The 20042-nt window shown below is 53.4% G+C and overlaps 5 protein-coding genes across 5 annotated transcripts; 2 read left to right on the top strand and 3 right to left on the bottom strand.

The window, feature by feature from the left end:
• Positions 1-9: 9 nt before the first annotated feature.
• Positions 10-1018, bottom strand: GLRG_05320 (necrosis inducing protein; the record flags this gene model as incomplete). The annotated part of the gene is made up of 3 exons (XM_008096005.1): positions 10-237; positions 328-785; positions 862-1018. 3 exons carry the CDS (start codon positions 1016-1018, stop codon positions 10-12), a joined length of 843 nt encoding a protein of 280 aa, XP_008094196.1.
• Positions 1019-5373: 4355 nt separating this feature from the next.
• GLRG_05319 (subtilase) lies at positions 5374-6820 on the top strand (the record flags this gene model as incomplete). Its single annotated transcript, XM_008096004.1, has 3 exons — positions 5374-5679; positions 5751-6080; positions 6221-6820. The coding sequence occupies 3 exons, from the start codon at positions 5374-5376 to the stop codon at positions 6818-6820; spliced, it is 1236 nt and encodes a 411-aa protein (XP_008094195.1).
• Positions 6821-7054: 234 nt separating this feature from the next.
• GLRG_05318 (uncharacterized protein) lies at positions 7055-8260 on the bottom strand (the record flags this gene model as incomplete). Its single annotated transcript, XM_008096003.1, has 2 exons — positions 7055-7470; positions 7540-8260. 2 exons carry the CDS (start codon positions 8258-8260, stop codon positions 7055-7057), a joined length of 1137 nt encoding a protein of 378 aa, XP_008094194.1.
• An 8938-nt stretch (positions 8261-17198) lies between these two features.
• Positions 17199-18813, top strand: GLRG_05317 (UbiD family decarboxylase; the record flags this gene model as incomplete). The annotated part of the gene is made up of 2 exons (XM_008096002.1): positions 17199-17234; positions 17413-18813. The coding sequence occupies 2 exons, from the start codon at positions 17199-17201 to the stop codon at positions 18811-18813; spliced, it is 1437 nt and encodes a 478-aa protein (XP_008094193.1).
• A 383-nt stretch (positions 18814-19196) lies between these two features.
• Positions 19197-19814, bottom strand: GLRG_05316 (uncharacterized protein; the record flags this gene model as incomplete). The annotated part of the gene is made up of 1 exon (XM_008096001.1): positions 19197-19814. The coding sequence occupies one exon, from the start codon at positions 19812-19814 to the stop codon at positions 19197-19199; it is 618 nt and encodes a 205-aa protein (XP_008094192.1).
• Between the last annotated feature and the right edge of the window lie 228 nt (positions 19815-20042).

The raw sequence follows: 20042 nt of genomic DNA, 5'->3' as shown, positions 1-20042 counted from the left end.
CTCCGGGAGCTAGACATATTTAGGACAGTAAACGGACATGCCGGGTGATCCATCGTCCACGTCAGTTCTCATGTCAATATCGCGGGGCTCCCTGCCCCGGCCCACGATGGCAAGTTCAAGGGAATCCTTGAACCGCTCATCTGTGAAGTCGATCTTCGCCTTGCCCCATGATTTCGACGTCATCTTATCGCGAACGGCAGTCGAAGGGAAGCCGTTCCACCCGATAAGATCTCCATACTAGATGAAGGTCAGTGATTTGTTCTCCGCAACCGCCGAGGACGCGCATGGTGGCAAGACTCGACTAGAGGGGGCCAGGGGCCGACTTACAAACCAACTTTCATGGTGGTTCTCCTGCCTCATATCGTCCGCCGCCTTGGCGAACCGAAAAGCGTGGGTGCCCGGCCCGTCCTTGTGGTAGACGATCTTAGCATGGGTGCCGTCCGCGAAGAGGTCCCGCCACGCCCTTCTCTCGTACCGCCCGTGTGCCGACGCGGAAACGTACTCGGGCACGCCGTCGCGGACGAAGACGACGACGTGTTCCCAGTCGTTGATGTGCCCGAGGCAGGGGGAAATCTGGTCCTTCTCGAAGTAGTACCCGTACATGTACGCGCACCAGCCGTTGTTGCAGCGCGCGCGGGAGTACACGTTGCTGTTCTCCAGGTCCGACCGGTCGCGGCAGCGCCCTGCGGTCGACCAGGTCTCGCAGACCCCCATCCCGGCGTTGAGGGTTCCGTCGCGGTCGACGGCGGGCGTGTTGTAACAGCTATCCGTGTCGAAGTCTAAGGCTATTGGAAGAGCGTCGTCAGCCAAATAGTGCCAGGAAAGGAGGACATGCGCCGTGTTGAGGGGGGGGGGGCCTACCAGGCTGCCATTTTTTGTCTGCTTCGGGCGCGCATTCATTGATCTTGAGAGGAAATGCATGCTTCATGGCGGTCTTTGAGATACCATGACCAATAGGAGACGCGGCAGTCGCAGTCCATAGCAAACCCCAGGCCACCAAAAGGGTGCCTGTGAACATGACGAAAGGGGCGTTGCCGGGTATTTGTGACTAGATGTACAAGTTTATGATTGTAGAGCGGAAAACATGATCAAGTTTTAGCCGTGTTTTATTTTTATTTATACGTGAATGAGGAAGACCAGACACGCGCCTGTGCCAATTGCTATAATAATGATTTGGCCTTACATCCGGAAACCTGGAGCGTTCAAGAGGTCCATGGCTCGCCAGCGTTTGGAAATCGGGGACATGGTATCAAACCTTTACAAAATTCATCTACAATGGTGCTTTGCATGTTAACATGACACAGAGTTCAAACTTTTCATCTCGTCAGCGTGACCTATATCGAGTCACAGGTTGATGGTGTCTTCTGACCAACCTCTGAGTAAACGTAAGCGAAGAGCATGTTGAGAGCATAGTACAGCATGCAACAGATGTACATGGTTAACATGTCTGCGGGGATGTATGATATGGTGGCACGCTCGATAAGGCGTTTGTAATGCGAATTAATATGGCTCGTTCCGCCTAATCGAAGCCTATGCGCTCTATCGAGCTCTTGGTAATTATCTTGATGAGCAGGCCCCTTTGTTTATTCTTACGCCTCCAAAGCCAGAGAACCCCAACTCTTTCTTCGCTGTATCTTATGAATTCGACCATCCGCGAAAATAAGGTCTGACTGAGATTTGGGTAGCACTAACCCATTGAAGCCCTGCAGAAGTAGCGTCTACTAAAAATGAATATTGGTGGGAGAGAAGAGTGACTCTCAAAAGTGGTGCTTCATTGACATTATTAATTAACCAGGTTCTAAGAGTCCTATCACATCTTTGGGAGCGCCTGTAACACTCTATCTGAGTCGAGCATCCTGCATTCTCTTTTTCTTCTTTTGTTCTATTTTAATCACAACAGGCTTAATAGATCGAAATTGACATGGAATTTGTTCAGGTATTCCACGGCTTCTAACCGGCAGCTGACAACCTCTTAGGTTTCGTTATCAACAGCTTCTGCTATCAGCAACTGCCCGCAATGCTTGGCATTCTCGGATCATCAAATTGCAGCTCTCATCAGCGGTTTGTAGCCGCTGCTTCGGGGCCGTCGGTCCAATCATGCCGGCGCGCTCTTCATGCAGGCTGATTGCACAAGGCTGGCAGACGAACGGTAACGGGCGCAGGATAGTAGCTCTGTATCATGACCGCACGCGGTGTCAGCACTTCGATGCGAACAATGACAGGTAATTGGATCGTTCTGCAGAGCATGTCAGCAGTGTCCGATAATAGGCCGCCGTTTTGTGTCGCGCGGCAAAAAAACAGTTGACTCTTGCGTCGACACCTGCGACGGTCGCGGCGGGAAAGTCACCAGGACGGGACTTGCAATCTTGACAATGACCATCTGCATATGCACCCGGGATACAGAAGGCGACCTGTACCATGGAACCGGCATCATCGCGGGGGATTCCAAGGGTGTTGGACGCGGCATCGACACGCTCCCCGCCTGACCTGATAAGGTAGTGCAACCCGCCAAGATTCGGAAGTGCATTACCAGACCAAAACAACGGCTCTCGCCAAGTGTTTGTTTGCAGAGCCTCACGAACGACTCCCCGATGTTCTCAGCATCAGAAAAGACACGGCGGTGATTAGCTGCAAAGTTGACAAGACGAAGCAAGCAAACGAACGTCTACGAGTCGTGTGTTGTTGCCACCGTTGTCCCCAGAGCCGTCAGAGTTGTATTTGCCAAGCCGGAATCAAATGAGAGCTCAATGCTTATCAGCTCCATCCTTTCCCACGTTGCAATATAGAGTGGGAAGTCAACACATTTACAAAAACAAGACTTCCATTGACTCCGCCCCGTCGGCGACCCTGGCGACAAGCGAGAAATCACGACATGGAGCCGCCTGGCGTCTTGACATTTTCCAACAAGACTGGGCGCCTAGGCCTGTCAACCCTGGCTCGATGCCAGGGGGGAATAATTGATCTCCTTCCTATTCTACTCTGGCTCGGGAACGCCAAACCTGTCCAAGATTCCCAGGGGCAACTCGACTCTCGAGGCACGCACATCACACGCATGCGAGATACACCGCACAGCTTGCAGCTCACGCCGGTCCTTCATCGGTATTGCTAAAACCCGCTGTCTGACTTGGCCTGTCTTATTCGACTGCCGCCGCAGACGCCGCCTCCCGCGGCCCGTGCGACGGGAATGCCAACTCTGAATTCCCCCACCAACAGGCCATGACGGCTGAACACGAACGATAAGTCCATGTCGTTGATGCTGGGGGGGTATGAGGGACTTTGACATCGAGAATCAGCAGACGAGAACTCCCATGCTCGCCAAGACCAATGATTCCAACCATTTTCAATGGACGCGAGTCACGCGATCGGTGGTCTCCGGGATGCCCTCCGGCCTTCTCCCTGTACTCCCCCCCCGCTGCGCCTCTGCCATATCGACTTGGACAAAGGCCGACTGACGGACTTTCTAAACCCCCGAACCCCTGCCCGCTCGCCGTCTGCCTTGGCTACTCTCTTCGGACCTTGACCATAGCCCTTAGATCGTAACGCCAACGGCAGTTAGGCCCCTCTCCCTCTTCCCGCTATCCCCAGTTAAACAAGGATGCAGGCCAAAGGCCCCCTTGTTGCGGCTCTTGGCATTGGCACGAACCCACACCCACGGCGCATCGACTATCGGTGCCGGGGAGCTGGCAGCTGTCGTCCACAGTGCTGCTGGGCAAAGGCAATCAATGGCATCGTTCAAGGTAGGAATCGATGACTGACGACACGACCGAACTGGTCCATACTCAGGGGGGAGGGAGGGGGCGTAGCAACGCAGCACTCAGGCCGACCAGCTTGAATGGGAATGAGAAAGCCTTTTGTTTGCTTTATCCCCACAGTGGTATGCACGGGGGGGTAAAACGTCCGCCGCTGACATGCTGGCGAGATGTGGAATCACGACAGCGCCCTTGGTCGTCGAGGCTCGCAACCGATGGCCATTGACGATTCGGGAAGCTCGTTATTCCAACCAAGTGATGAGAAGCGGAGGCGTCATTCCGTGGTGTTTTGCATCCCGACAGAGAAGGAGGCGAGGTGTTTTGATGCCGCCGCATCCCTCGATGCACACAAGCTCGGCCGCACACAAAGCCACGCTTAGATCATCCAGTTGGCTGTGCTGTATCTGTGCTCGATCAAGCCAAGCTCATTGCCGAGAGCCACGCACATCAAGACATGGTCTCCAGTGCGTGATAGACCATGCGAAGAGTCACTCTAGGCCGGCATTTGCCATTTGGGGCCCGGATGGGGGGAGGGGGGTTCTTCCCGCCTCCACATCGAGCCCATCTGGCAACTGGGCATCTCGTGAACCCCGCCGCCCCCCTGCGTCCCTCGGTCCTCGGAAATCATCTACGGAAACGGCAGGCCGGAAAGATGTGAGGGCGGTGTGGATTCATGTCGTATCTAATAAAGTCCTGAGTTCCCCTCTACATCGGGGCTTGAGCCAATGCGCGTTACGCGACCTTCCGAATTAAGCATAACTTGGGCTTAAATGGCCCCTCTGTTGACGCAACGTCCGGCGGCTATAGCCTACCGGTATGGCCAGCGCAATCGACAAGGTAATGGCATACTATGCGTGCCATTACTCTAACGGCGAGTTGAAGACGGTGCAGGAGAAGTCCATTGGATGCCAAGCTCGCTTTCAGCTGGTTCAAGGGTCTCCGCCAACCATTGACGCGACACTGCCCATACAGACCTCGTAGCTAATTGCCTCCCCACCAGGGGAAAGATAATCACAAATGATGCTGATCGATCGGTCAGGGAGGAGACAACTCCCGGGACCCCTTCTCGCCTTTTGGCTTGGCTCCTGAGCCCTGTATCCGCCTCGCAGCCCAAGCAACATCAGTTCTCCCCCCCCCCCCCAAGCAGGGATAAGCAATGAGAGTAGGGGCAACCTGTAAGTCAGCCTCGGTCTTCTCTCGCGAGGTAACAAATGTTCTGCAATACGACCGTCGCGATCCTCTCGCCCGCTTTCCCCATCCAGTCCACTCTACTAGTATATCGTCTTCCTTGCTCGGGAAGCCTGGCAGCTCTGGCTCTAAGTCCGTTTTAGGCAGCTTGAAGCCTCCGAGCTTGACAGCCTCGGGCTTGGCAGAGCATCACGCAAGATACCACCATGATAGGCGCAATGAGAGAGCGGGTGTAAGGAGAGGGAGATGCATGGAGAACATGCCAACATCCTCTTCCATCGTCGCCACGGCTGCCGCCCCCCCGTAAACATGTTCGTGAGATGCGGGTATAAAGAAGGGCTTCGTGCTCGCCCTTCCAGCCGTTCTATCCTCTTCATCCCCATCCGCTCTCTCTCTGCCGCCTACGAACAGCCCCTTAAGGTTTCCTTCGTCCACAATGGCCAACCTCCGCCGTCTCGCCCTCGCCATCGCAGCTCTGCTCCCGGCCGTCCTTGCCGCTCCCGCCGCCCTCAACAGGCGCGACGAGCCCGCGGCCGCCCCCGGCAAGTACATCATCACCCTTAAGGAGGATGCCGCCGTCAATGTCGACTCCCACCTGAACTGGGTCGCCGACGTCCACAGGCGATCCCTGGGCAAGCGTAACACGGCCGGTGTTGAGAACAAGTTCAACATCAGCACCTGGAACGCCTACTCTGGCGAGTTCGACGAGGCCACCATTGAGGCAATCAAGGCCAGCCCCGAGGTATGTCTTTGACCGGTGCGAATCTTCGCACGCCGCAGGGTGATGGGCCATTTCTGACAAAATCAAAAAAGGTCGCCGTGGTCGAGCCCGACTACTACATGTACCTCTCTGACTTCGAGGTCGACGAGCGTGCGCTCACCACCCAGACCGGCGCCCCCTGGGGTCTGGGATCCATCTCCCACAAGACCAAGGGCTCGACCCAGTACGTCTACGACACTTCGGCCGGTGCCAACACCTACGCCTACGTCGTCGACTCTGGTGTCATCTCCACCCACACCCAGTTCGGCGGCCGTGTCACCCTCGGCTTCAACGCCTACTCCGGCGTCCACACCGACACCCTCGGCCACGGCACCCACGTCGCCGGAACCATTGGCGGCTCTACCTACGGTGTTGCCAAGCAGGTTAGTCTTCTCCCTCTATATCTCTCTCTCTCTCTCTCTCTCTCTCTCTCTCTCTCTCTTTCCCGTCCCCATCGGTTCGCCGGGCACGCCCCGTCTCTCGTCACACTTGGACAATGCATGGCTAACTTGGTTCCCCCTAGACCAACATCATCTCCGTCAAGGTCTTCCAGGGCGCTAGCGGCACCACCTCGTCCATCCTCTCTGGCTTCAACTGGGCCGTCAACGACATCACCTCCAAGGGCCGTGCCGCCCGCTCCGTCATCAACATGTCCCTCGGCGGCCCTTCGTCCACCACCTGGAACACCGCCATCAACGCCGCCTACTCCCAGGGCGTCCTCTCCGTCGTGGCCGCCGGTAACGGTGACAGCCTTGGCAACCCCCTGCCCGTCTCCTCGCAGTCACCCGCCAACGTCCCCAACGCCCTGACCGTTGCCGCCATCGACTCGAACTGGGCCCCTGCCTACTTCACTAACTACGGCCCCGGCGTCGACATCTTCGCCCCCGGTGTCTCCATTCTCTCCGCCTGGATCGGCGGCAACTCGGCCACCAACACCATCAGCGGCACCTCCATGGCCACCCCCCACGTCACCGGCCTCGCTCTCTATCTTCAGGCCCTCGAGAACATCGCCACCCCGGCCGCCCTCACTGCCCGTATCAAGGCCCTCGGCACCTCCGGCCGCATCACCGGCACCCTGAGCGGCAGCCCCAACCTGGTCGCCTATAATGGCAACGGCGCGTAAGCGTCCAGGACGAAGCGGATCGAAGAGGAAGAATACGAATAATGAGGGGCTTTTTATTTTTACTTTTACGACGTGAGACATTCACAGAATCTTTTATTTTATTAATAGCAGGCCACCGTCAAGGTAGTCATCGGGCTCTAAATGGGAGCACTCGAGTAGTTGAATATAACCTCTGCGGAGGACGTTTGGACTCATCCTTAGTATCGATTGTCTTGCGTGACCATGTTTGATGTCCTACAACCCTGTCTTTCTAGCTTGGGACTCCATATATTCCTTATGGCTATCCTGCAATGTCATGATGTCCGCCCTCAATTCCGCCGCCTTTTCCTTGCCTTCTTCCAAGGCTGTCTGGATGCCCTCGTCACACTCATCACCACACATTGACCTCACTCTTGCCCTGTCGAGCCGGGTTCTCAGATCTGCCAGGCTCCCTCTGTATCCCTCGACAGCCGCCTTGGGCGAGGCAATATGAACATGCGCGTCAAAGAGAGACTTGATCAGCGAGCCGAGGACCATCGAGTCGCATTTCCAGCCTTTTTCGGGGTACGTTGAGTGGGATTCGCATCTGGCCATTATGCAAAGGTTCCATAAGTCAACATAGGGTTGGAGCTCGGCGTTGACAATTTTTTGTCGGTTGCTCGAAATGATTTCTGGATACGCGTCAGAACTCTCGGGGTTTCACGACATGGAGAAAAGCCGAGGCAAAGGATGCATCTTACCTTCAATGTCCGGGGGCATGAGATGATCCAGCGAGTTGAGAACCAACTCCGGTGAGCGCACACGGTAGTAAGAGTTGCCATTGTGGGACTTCTGGATTCTCTTCCGCCGGCCGTAAACGACGTTGCCGTCGTTGTCGATGAGGCATTCGTTGGTGATTTTGTGCAGCATCTGCTTGAAGAGAGCAGAGTCACCTAGTTCCCACGCCACACATAGAAGTTCGGGTTCCTCCGTCTGACTCACGACCTCCTGATTATGGAGCCAGAGTTTTGCCCAGGGCCGCAAGAGGCGAGTCGCATCATACTTTTCTGTGTGAACCAGTAGATCGTATAGGCTCCACAGCGAGAGTTCTGTCGGGACCCTTTCAAAGGCTCCGTGGATTATGCCGAACAGGATCTCCATCGAATCCCGACCGTCGTCTGGCAAATCGACAACCCAGTCGCTGCCGTCTGTGGGGCGCGATTCCGCGAACCCTCCAAAGAGCATCCTCCTGAACACGAGCGACGAGCGCGACACCGTCTTGGAGTCGACTCGGAAGGGACTCAAGCTGGGGCCGACGCGGATCGTCAAGTCGCCATCCTCGTCATAGACCAGCAGCTCGTTCGAGACGGCGGACATGGAGTCGTCGTCGGCATCATTGGACTGCTGATCGGAGGTTATCATTCTTTGAAGCGCCTCTTCTAACTCTGATAGCTTGTACGAGAGGCGCTGCGATGTTTCCATGCTGTAATTTGAATGGCGTGACATGGAGGGCGAGGAAGGTTGGCGAGGCAAACCAGACACGAGACTAGTGAGTCTCACCTGGGACTAAATAAGAAAAACAGCCGGGTGATCGGACATGCACGTCCTAAAGTCACCAGATTATGCAGACAACGGGGCCATCAAAGAGTCCAAAGAGCATTGACGAAGCTAGATGGACTAGCAAAACCGCTAAGCAATTTAAGCGTGGCTTTTTCTCTGTCTTTCATGTAAAAGCCATGTGGTGAATGTGATGATGTAATACGTAAAAAACGACCTGAGCTCCGAGTGTTAGTTTCCAGAAGCATGAGATCATCTTGTTGTGAGGTAACCTGTCACGATAGCTTCATACAGCACCTGTCAAGTGGATCATCATGTGCTATATCACGTTGCGTTTCACTCATCGCTCGCAAAACTTGCCTTTATAGAACCTCTCCTCACATCCCTACTTTCATAGCAATGAGCCTATCATATCCATAATCGCATAGGCCCTGCTGTGTGCTCTTACTCGTGACATAACATAAGGGCACTGGTGATGAAATGCCGTCGTCGGGCAAGCATCTGTTGGATCTCCCTTGTCAAGCCAGTCACGGAGCAAGTGGAAGAGCACTCCCGAGCGCGTGGAAAGGAACATGAATGATGGACAACCTGACAAGCGCTCCGATCCTCGGACTTCGGGTCTCATGGTTCATTCTCAAAGCGAGGGCTCATGTCTTGAACTGTGAGCACAAACCGATTGCGATCGAGTAGCACTGTTATTGAATCATGAATCAGCTGACGCTAATAAACTTTCAAACGCAGAAACCAATTTGGGCTGTACGATAGGGCTGGGTTGCGCGTTGCGCGACGATAATGGCTTCCAGTTCTGCACCATGGTCATGAGATAATAATACTGAGAGAGAGGGCGGGGCTATTAGAAAGCCAACCCAGGTGAACTAGAGAGCGGCCATGGTATAAACCTTGTCTCTTTTCTTCCTGCAGTGCAATCAGGGTTGCGGGGGAGAAGGCCCTTTTGGACGGAGAACGTTGGCAACGCCGGCGTCGGCCGCCTCATCGGCGAACGTCGGTTCTTGGCAATAGAGAGCCATGTCGAGTTGTCGGCCTGTTTTCTTTTCTCTTTACTGTGGCTCCCTCACAGCCATGCAGTTGATCAACAAATCAACAGGTTGAGAAATGAAGTGTGTAACGAACCACGTCTAACGCAGGACTTCGTGTTCAACTCTAGACTTGCTTTTTCCCAGGGGAACCTTCAATATGGTCATTAAACACCCTGTAGGTTGATTCATGTTGCTAAAGTTAAGTGTGCGATATGATATGCGGTGTGCCAGGGCAGAGACCGGTCATCCGCAGACAACGACCCCCGGCACAAGCGGCAGCGGCGGCGGCGGCGCGTCTTGCGGGAGACGCTCACGCGCCATGCCACTTCAAATACAAGTCAGAAATTGAAACACGTTGTTACAACCGGTTCAAGTCAACCTCACAGTGCTTGACTTCCACCATCTAATAAGTAGATAACAAAGCCGGAGCGCATACATCAATTTTCTCTACTTTGTCACAAAGCATCAAGATAACTTCCGGGTGGCATTCGCGCATAAACAAGCATGCAATATGTCTCGCCTGCCCATGCTCCGCGATTCCTGAAGCATCAACATCACCTCTTCATCATGTTATGAGGCAGTGTGATAACTTCCTAGACAAGGGAAGGCACCATGTGAGCTCACAATGATACAATGATGCGATTTCATTACGATCTCTTCAAGTGCTGCATAACTGACTGAATCCCCTCTTTATGTTTTACTAACGCCGCAATCAGTTCAGAGGTCCCTTTGACGAGCGTCTTGTTCCAACAAACACCGTCCAACTTCGACTTATGTAACTCCAAGTTAGAGATGAGCATGTCAATCTTGTTCGTCATCTCCTCTAATGTCTCACTTATAACACGGCGCTTCCATCTCCCATATGGCTCAAAAATCTCCCCAAACAAACGGATCAAGACTGGCTCTCTGTCTGGCCTGTGCACCAGATGGCCTGGATGAAATCCTTTTACCACCCATGCTGTGTGGCCTCGGATATCGATTGGTTCAGCTCGCTCCATCTTGGTGTCGTCGATGCTCGAACAAAGCCGCCGCGCCAGTGGATCTGCTGCCGGCCTCCGCACCTCTCGTCCATGTTCCCAATATCCTTTGGTCGTGCATTGACAACACAAGATTACCTCAGGCTTCAAAATTGCCAAAATGTCTAGCGCCAAGCCATAAGAAGCGTTGACGGCCTCATATCTCTCCTTGCTACCCATTTCCTCCAAGTCATCATCGCTGAAGAAGCTGCAGATGTCAAGAATGGGGACTTCATCGATAGATAAACCACAGGTTTTAAGCTGTTCAGATATCCAATCAAGGGTAGGGCCTTTAATCATTTCCTCAAAAACCATGTCATGTGTATTCGACGGGTTCTGCAGTAGGATGAATGGTAACTCACGCCGGCCTCGGAGGAGGCGGCTGAAGTTGTTCCACTTCCCAGGACCGATCTTCCATTGATCTCGAAACTCCCGAGCTGGCGTAAAACAAGGGTGATCTTCCGTTATAAGTTCGAACTCGGTAATACTCTCCAAACCTGGTTCTATAATGTGGTTGATGACACGCCGACGTTCACTAGCGGTGTTTAGTGACAGCCCGCCAAATAATTGAGTAATACCAAGGGTCAGAGCTAAGTAGGGCAATCTGTGTTAGTCTACGTTTGCAAAGTTGGCCTGGCTGATGTGGCAAGGAGGTACTAGACAGAGCTGGCCCGTATAACTATACGCATGTTAGGCATGTACTTACCCTCAATTTCCGAGTTCTCGGGTGCTACTGAGTGAGGAAGCGTCGCTGTACGCATTTTGGTTTCTTTCCTTTTGCGGTTTAGGTGGTGCTTTGGGTGTGTTCTTGATACCGAGATTACAAGTTTTTGTGTTCGTCCGGTAGATGAAGGCTTCAGTCACTGCTGAACATATTGGTGCTTTTATATTTGCCGACGACAAGAATGATTATATGCCTTTCGGCGTGGCAAGGCTCCTCCGTTATGTCATTGCAGCATACCACATGATAAACATCCCGAAATCGCACCAGGGATTGGTTTATCATAGCTAGAATTCTCCAATGAGATGAATTCAATTTAATTTGGGTTTCCTATTTCGAAATATACTTGAGAATCTAACTTTGTGGGACCTTTCCATCGACTAGGTTTAGACACAAACCTATGGTTAAGGGTAGGCCTATTTACCTAAAGCTTTTACTAAGTTCCATAACGAGATTTCACTACAGCCGAGCAGGCTGAAGCGACTAGTTACCTATATTAGACTTCAATGACGTATGGTTAAATACCTAATACACTAATTACTTCTGAATATAAGACACTGGACTTAACTCTTTTATTGGCGATATGCTCCGTGTATACAACTAACCTAATCGAGTGGTGATTGCGTTATTTCCTATCGAGCATTAGTTAGACATACAGGGGTCATTGTGTGTATATTGATGAGTATGATGAGCCAATGACTATGGGAAGAAGCCCCATATCTATGTAATGAGTGTACGGTCCCCTTATATAAGGATAATTCTGCTGGCCTTATTCATACCTCTGCTTAGACACAAGTCATGTTGCTCGAGTCGAGTCATTGGGAAATGGTTTGTAGTGATAATGGATCCTTACCACCATGAAGGCAGATTCGGAGGAGTAAGCAGGAAATGCATACAGCACTTACGGGCTTTGAGGAGGCCAGGTAATAAAACCAGCACTGTACATGTAGCCAGCACTAGTTGCCCTTTCGGCTCTGCCTCCAGGCGTAGTAAATTGGGTGTGAGTGTATGTGTGTGTGTGTGTGTGTGTGTGTGTGTGCACCTTTGTATCTGTGGAATGAGAAATTGACCACAACGCTGCGAGTCTCATCAGCTCTATTGTAAATCTAAGGCTTTGTTTCGGGGCTCATGCGTCCTTGTTGGGATAACTGGCATTGACTGCTAGAATACCATCATTCAAGGTCGTTGCACCAGTCCACGTGAAACCAATTCTTACTATCTGGTAACGTCGCGACTTCTTGTGACACCCTAATATTTGACACGCAGGGCCTATTATTTGTCAAAGAAAACCCCAGCTACAGCTTACAAGCGGAATCAACGCTGAGAGGCGTTGCTAACTGGTTGAGTCTGACTTGTGTGACATATGTTTGTTGCCTGTTAGCATAACGAAGCAAAAGACCACTAATAATCTCTATTCCTTGGTGCTGGCATCGACATGGGATAATCTCTACAACATTGTTGAGCTCTGCTTTGCTCTAAGCAAAGTTTTCATAAGGGCGGCACCTCGGGTATGACGAGGTTGGCCACTCAACCTCAGGCGTTCGGTTCTGGCGATCAGGAGGGGGTGATTTGAAGCCCAACTGTTGCACACTATACGTTGTTATCATCATATATATACGACTGGTAGTCCTGCTAGGCAGATCAAGAAGAGCCCATTTAGAACGGCTCTAACCTCGCTGGGGCTGCACTCCTAGAAAGCTTGAGCGCCCCTAACTTGTGACTAACGTCGTAATGTTAGTCAGTTCTTGTTTTGCTATGCCATCATGACTAGACAGGACGTACTAATAGGGCAATTACACTACCTAGAGGACTATTACATTTCTAGATCTCTGTTAACACTTTACCTGTATGTAGTGGCATAAAGATCTATAGAGCAGATCTATTTATGGTTCTTAGGGTTTGATAAAACTTAAGATCTTTACCTGTAGTGTATGTGTGTATTAATTAAATACTTTAATTCTAATAAAGTGAGTAAGCTGTAGTCTAAGAATTGTTGTATGGCAGTACTGACATACAAAAGCTTGGTTTAGCGTTGCAAATGGTCTTAACTTGAATAGGCTTGGATGAAGGTTGTGGAAGCCCCCAAGTGACCTTTAGTAATCCTACGTTTTGGCCTGTAAGTTTACGCAATTTTAAACCCTAGCCTGGCATGTAAGCAACTATAGAGAATAACTGCATCTTAAGTGTGTACCTACATCACTTTGGACTTGGATTAAACCACCAAGGATGTTCAATGGCAATGTTTTCTACCATACATCTACTTCTTGTTTGATTGCGTAATTGCGTGAAGAATTGGAAAATAACAATTGCCAAATGCCAAGATGATTACTGGCAACGTAGAGCCTGTTGGCTGGCGTTCACGACATTGGATCAAACACCAAATTGTCCCTGCTGTCGGCGGCTCAGGTGCAGTCGCTTTATGGACCTTTCTGAACGTTTTGGGAGATATGATGTTGATGTAATCAAGATGGCAGCCAGCCCTTGCTTTATCATAGTGACACCCCCTACGGCACTGAACATACTTGATGCCGAGAGAGCTGTCAGTGAAGCTTTTGACGCTGTAGTGGTAAGGTTGAGATCGCTTGGTACCGTCTCTCCGTACTAACTGTGTTAGAAAAAGAGTGTAGAATGTTGAATATAACTTACTAGCGACGATATAATCTCTAATACTGAGTTCGTACCGGCAAAGGCCATAATGTTGTGGTACATAGAAGTACTTTATTGTGGTATTGAGATGTGTGTTATATCTCTAGTTTGGTTGCATAAGGCAAGAAATCTGCTGTCCTTTGTCCTAGCGAATTTCAACAACTTATCACCGTGATGAATGTCTCGGGTTTTCTTCCGGCCCGATCAGATATAAGATGGAGGCCTCTTTCCGATCTTGGCGAACAAATCAGTGAGTAATACAGTGCTGACCTTGACGCACATTTTGAAACAGGAATTCATTGCACCGATAGGTATTAACCAGCCAGTTTCGGCTTGTATATATATGTAAGTGCTCCAAAGTAGCGACTTTCTATACCTGACAATCGCCTGATCGATTTGCAGTACGTGTCCTGCTGACCCCAGAAAACCCCACGCATGTGACCATCTCTCCGTCATTTCCGAGGCTGCATCCTTCAATACCTACCATGTACGCCGAAGATGTCGAATGAAGCGCCGGAACCAGTGTCAGCGGCAAGCCAGAGGGAAATAGGGAATCGGAAATTGGAAACAGGAAGTAAAGAAAAGCCAGAAGTTATGTATAAATCAACCAGCAACAATCACCAGGTCGTAATCATCAAGTTATTTATCTACATTCATCCTCACTTTCTGGCAAATCATACTCTAAAATGAGGACCGCTCCAGTAGACTACGTAACGATGTGGGGGAAGCAGGTCTACCTTGAGGTCTATAGGCTTTTCCAGTCAACCAGGAACAAGACCCAGATGATGGTAATTTGCAGTTCGACAGGGTCGTTTCGGTAATGTCATCTCAGGCTGAGGTAAGAAAAGTGATGACAGGAGAAGACAAGAGGCTTAGAATTTCACGTTGAGACGCTAGGAAAGCAGGGTACGGCGTTGAGGCAAAGTAATTGCTAGCTACGGATCAGGATGGCTCAAACACAGTGTACTGTCAGACCACTAGAGCAACGATGTTCCAGACTTGGATTATCCGGAGGACCACTTTCCGGCACTGACACACGGGCGGATCTGACCGAATATATCGACTTCCGTGCTTCATCTGGACCGTACCAATGGTTTCGGCTCGGAAGTCTTGTGAAGAACTTGCCAGAAATTGGACTCGAGAATTTGAGATTCCTGGATCGCTTAACGGCGGGAATATTGCGGGACTAAAGGCACCTTGACATGCAGAAGTGGCGGGAAGAGAAGCAAGCCGACGGAATAGCCGCCAGGTCGCTCATGGAACAAGGGCAATACAATGCTGCATTTGCGCCGCAAGTGCCGACAGCCCCAACTCCAAGATTTGTAATGGAGATCGACAACAATAACGAGGAGGATCCTGTCAACATAGAGCTCGAAACGCAACCTTTTGAGAAAGAATCTGATGACTTTGACCCCGGGTCGGGGGTAAAATATACCAAACATTGACAAGTGTTTGGCGAGCAGCACACGATGAGCATGGGGAGCTGTGTTACCAATGGCAAAGCAACACCTACGACATGGACTTGAGAACCTGTCATGGGCCGGCATGGTCGTTCGCGAATGTGCTTTCAACAGCACAAGAGTAAATGTGTATAGAGCCAACGTTTGATTTTTTAAACCATACCTTCGGAGCCCTTCAACCTAGCGCTCGTGAGATATTTTCCTAGCAGATGAGGGGCTAGAAGCTGTAGATCACACGGAAGGGTACTGATCGTGCGTAGCCACAAAGAGGCTCGCTTGAGGGAATCCAGGAATGGGCCGGGCTACAACGGCCCGGGCCGCTTTCGGACCGCAATGAGTTGAGACAATCGTTTACATGGGGTTTTTGCACGATCGCCGAAAAGACCGACGACGAGTCTGTGGGGGTGTCGAGGTTGAAAGCAAGGGCAAGCAAGTATCGTCGGATTCGACAATTTGGGTGCGTTTCATCAAGAATGATGGGCTGCTATGGGTCGCCACGACAACTAGAGGTTTCACGTGCACTTTTAGAACAGTCAGCAGCTAGGAGGACAGTTCTGGACGGCAGATTACTGATATACAGACTTGGTTACCTTAGGGTGCTATATTGCGCGCGGGTTGATCAGTTCGAGGACTACTCCCATGCCATCTTTGATCCACAGCAAAGTCGTCAAAGCGGGAGCGGACCTTGATCGGTTTACGGTGCAGGTAGCCTATCCGAGACGACAAGGCGTGCTGATGGACGTGTCGAAATGTAGCAAGATGCAGCAAGCCGTGCGTCCATGGATGTCAGAAACCGCAGTCCAATAGATACCTGTGTAATTGAGTACGGAGTACTCCGTACTGGTTTCGCCCCCTATTTGTACCATGGCGGCCCGACCCCGAAGAACTACTCGGCTGACCGGCCCCGTTCGCTGGGCTTGGGCACGCAAACTATGCCGTGTACGAATACCTCGGTACGAATAACTTTTATGAAACCCTGCAGGACCCCAAACATTGTGACCTTGTTTATTGACTGAACAAACAGGACTGGGGACCCAAAGCCCCCCTCCTCCCCTGACCCATCCCGGACCCTCAGAGGGGCATACGATAACTCCCCCCCCTGCCTGGGCGTAGCCGAAAGTGAGAGTCATGAAAATATCCCGTCCATGTCCGTGACGGGCCACCTGAGGCGCTTTGCCTCATTGGGTTGCAATCTCGGTGGAGACAAGCCCCAAAGAGAAAAGCCAGCTCGAGCTCAGTATGGTAAGGTGTACTTTGGTTTGACAAGGACACACCCCCTTGCCGAAGTTTTTTTGTCAGTGTCTCCGTTCTCCTTTTCTTTGGCTCAGCAACGGGCTCGAGAGGAACCACTTGGGAAAGCCTTTCAATTGTGAACACGAAGACGAGGAGGGGGGGCAAGTTGACTAGTTCATGGATGGAGGAACACATGAGCGAATCGGCACAAAAGCCATTGAGACGGTGTGGTAGTTTCGACAAGCTGCAGCAGCCGGGGTTGTAGCTGCTTGCCGGCAGGACAAGGGGAGGGGGGGAGATGGACTGGACGGTACCAGGCCATTGGAACGAATCGTTCGTTGGTCCCGGGGAAGAGAGTTTGCTTGCTTTTGCGTGGCCTGAACGATCTTCAGCGTAGCCCAAGGTCCGACCTCACGTCAAATGGCAGATGAGCAAGCACAACTGACGGTTTTATCCACGCCCCAAGACGAACCCCCCGGGCATTCGTATCGAAACATGCGAATCATGGGACGTTCATCTCAGCATATTCGTATGGAGTCATTTCAATATCGCTAAGCCCAACCAGAAAAGATCCACACATACCCTGGGAGGGAACTGGGGTCCTCGACACTATGGAGACGGAGAGAGAGAGGTAGAGAGAGGATCGTGGACCTTTCTCTCATAGCTCCCCCAGGCAATTCCGATCAAGCCGGCGAAGGTTTCTTCCCTCGCATCCCCCATTCACCTAGCACTGCCTCTTCGCTCCCTTCAATGTCCACCTTTATCCCTACATCATCTAACCTACACGTGCCTCTATCCTGATATCCCCACCGGGACCAGATCTTCGAACCACCAAAGGTGAGACAAAAAAATCCCAGCTTCTCTTGCGTACCATCCCATTTGGGGGGAAGTGGCGTAGCTTGAAATGCCTTCATTTGCGGGAGAGGTGGAAAAGGGTCACCTGGGCTGACATGGGGTTTGAAAGCTGCCTTGCCGTCCGCCGCCCGCACCAAAGGGGGTGAGAGGGCAAGCCGAGGCTTTGTTTGGCCCGCGATGGACCCCCGATGTGTGCCGGAACTGCGGCCACAGCGGCAAGCACATTGACTTCCGGGACTTCCGATGCGCCATCACGGAGCGCGATGACGCCGAGCGCGACAAGATCCAGGCCGACGCGGCCCTCGAGCGGGCGCGCCAGCTGTGCGAGTCGTCGCTGTCGCTCATGAAGCGGCAAATGCAGGAGCTCGAGGATGCCAACGCCGCCATCGAGGCTCTATCGCGCGCGCTGTCCGCCGCCGAGGACCGGCGGGAGCGCATACGCCGCGACCTCGGCACCCACGGCGACGTCTGCCTCACGGCGCGGTCGAACCTGGAGGCGGCCGAGGAGATGGCCATCTCAGCGGCGGGGCGTTACTTTGAGGCCGGCCGGGCCGTGACTGCGCTCGAGGACAGGGAGCAGCAGCGTTCGCCGGGCGGGCCAGTCGAAGAGGCGCTTGCCCCGGCGGACGAGGAGATGGGCGACGGGGGAGAGGACGACGAGGCGCGGGAGCGCGACAACCGCAAGTGGCAGCGGTCCAACGAGCGGTTCTGCAAGTGGCTCCGACGGTCGGAGGCGCAGCGGCAGATCATGAAGTCGTCGTGGACGAAGGTGCGGGTCGCCGAGAGGCTGGCGAGCGAGGGCGTCGACGATGAGGAGCTCGCGAGGCGCAACAGGGTCCAGGAATGGGCGGCGGCGCGGCGGCTCACCGAGCAGCTCCCGCCCGAGGACGAACCCACGATGGAGACGGAGTTTCTCGAGTCTGAGCCGGAGCCGGAGCCTACCGAGACTACAGAGCCGACGGAGGAATCTGCGAGCTTCCCCGAGCCTTCGGCGCCACCTCTGGCACCGAAACCCGCTCCGGCCCCGACCCAGCTTCCCTCCCCGACAAAGCCGGCCACCACACGCCGTGCCGCGGCTTTAAGAACGAGAGCTAAGACGGGCAGGGAAGGTGCGGCGACGGCGGCACAGACGATGCCGCCCACCCCGGCGAGAGGGCGGGCGCTACGGACCGCGCGCAGGGTGGAGAGCCAGACTCGGTCGGAGCCGACGAGACCGACGGCGGCGGCGACGACGACGACGACGACGACAACTACGACTATGAGGGTGAAGAAGAATCCCAAGACGACACGGGCGGCAGCGCCCGCGGCCCCGCCGGCAAAGGTGGGAGCTACGGCCAGCTCGGATGGCGCCGGGCGCCCAGCGGCGAGGACGCGAGCGAGAACCGGGAAGACCCCGGCACCGGAAGCGTCGCTGACTGCGGCGGCAGGCCGGCCGCAGAGGGTTACGAGGAGGCGGTCGGCGAGGTCGCAGCCGTACCCCGAGCCGAGCGCTCAGCCCAGATGGAAGTGAGGCAGCTCGTGCTTTGATGCGAGATGTAAACGTGCGAACGCGGCCACGACGGCCGTACGGAGGAGGCGGCAGTCCCCTTCGAACATACCCAGATTGAATAGTCTCACTACACATACATATCATATTACAGCGTTTCCTTTGTCAATGACTGGACCGGGTGGATGACGGAAATATCATGGATTGTAAGAGTACATAGATTCCAGCCAATGAGTAACGTCCGATAGGCTGGCCTGGCCATTTTGTCCTGGTTTCTTGTTTTAAGGAAGAACAAAATAAAAACAAAGTTAAAATATGCAGCTTGTTGGGGCCGAAACGCTGATGAGGGGTTGGAAATGGCGTCAGCTAAGCCGTCTATCACGACATATGTCCGACCAGTGTCAACTCTAAAAGAACCTCCACACCGAATCTGCACTCCTCGTCTTCTTGAACGCACTGTACCGCCTGCACAACGGATACATGACGGCCATGAGCACCGCCCAGTTCGCCCAGTAGACCAGGACGCTGTCGACGCCCCTGGTCGACCCGCCCTCCATCGGCGCGGGCCGCCGGGTGTCGTGCCCAAAGAGCGGGACCGTCACGAGCCTGGCAAGGGCGAAGACGACGACGAGGTGCGCGACGTAGAAGAAGAGCGCGGACGTGCCGAACGCCAGCAGGACGCCGAGCCGACGCGTCGCGAAGCGCGGCGGGACGGCACCGAGGACGGCGAGCAGGAAGAAGGTCGCCGCCAGGGTGTAGGCGAAGAAGGCGACGTCGGGCGGGTACTTTACGACGTAGAAGAAGGAGGCGGCGGAGGCGAGGTACGGGTTGCCGCCGGGGGAGACGGCGGCCTGGTCGGGGGTCCGCAAGCAGCCCTCGGAGAGGTTGCCGACGCGCAGGACGCGGGTGAGCACGAAGAGACCGGCGAAGACGATACCGGCAGCGAGGTTGCCGGCGGCGAGGACCGCGGGCCGCAGGGGGCGGGCGAGCACGACGCGGCCGTAGAGGAGGCCGAGGCTCGTCATTACGGATGTGAAAACCTGCATCGGTAGACTCCCAGTAAGTCTGGATTGGTGCGCTGGGGTGAGCACCAGGAGGGGCAAAAAACTGCAGTCCAAATTGGTTACTACGCTTTTCCTGTCGCGAAAACCTGCCTTTCGCGCACGTGCGTGGCACTTTCGTCGCCGACGCCAGATAAGGTCCACAGGATTTCTAATTTACGACCTACAAATTACTTGGCGAGATACTGATTA

The sequence above is a fragment of the Colletotrichum graminicola genome (genome assembly GCF_000149035.1).
Source record: "Colletotrichum graminicola M1.001 genomic scaffold supercont1.18, whole genome shotgun sequence".
NCBI classification, from domain to species: domain Eukaryota; kingdom Fungi; phylum Ascomycota; class Sordariomycetes; order Glomerellales; family Glomerellaceae; genus Colletotrichum; species Colletotrichum graminicola.
Note: the sequence above shows the minus strand (reverse complement) of the source record. Positions and strands in the feature narration are given on the sequence as shown.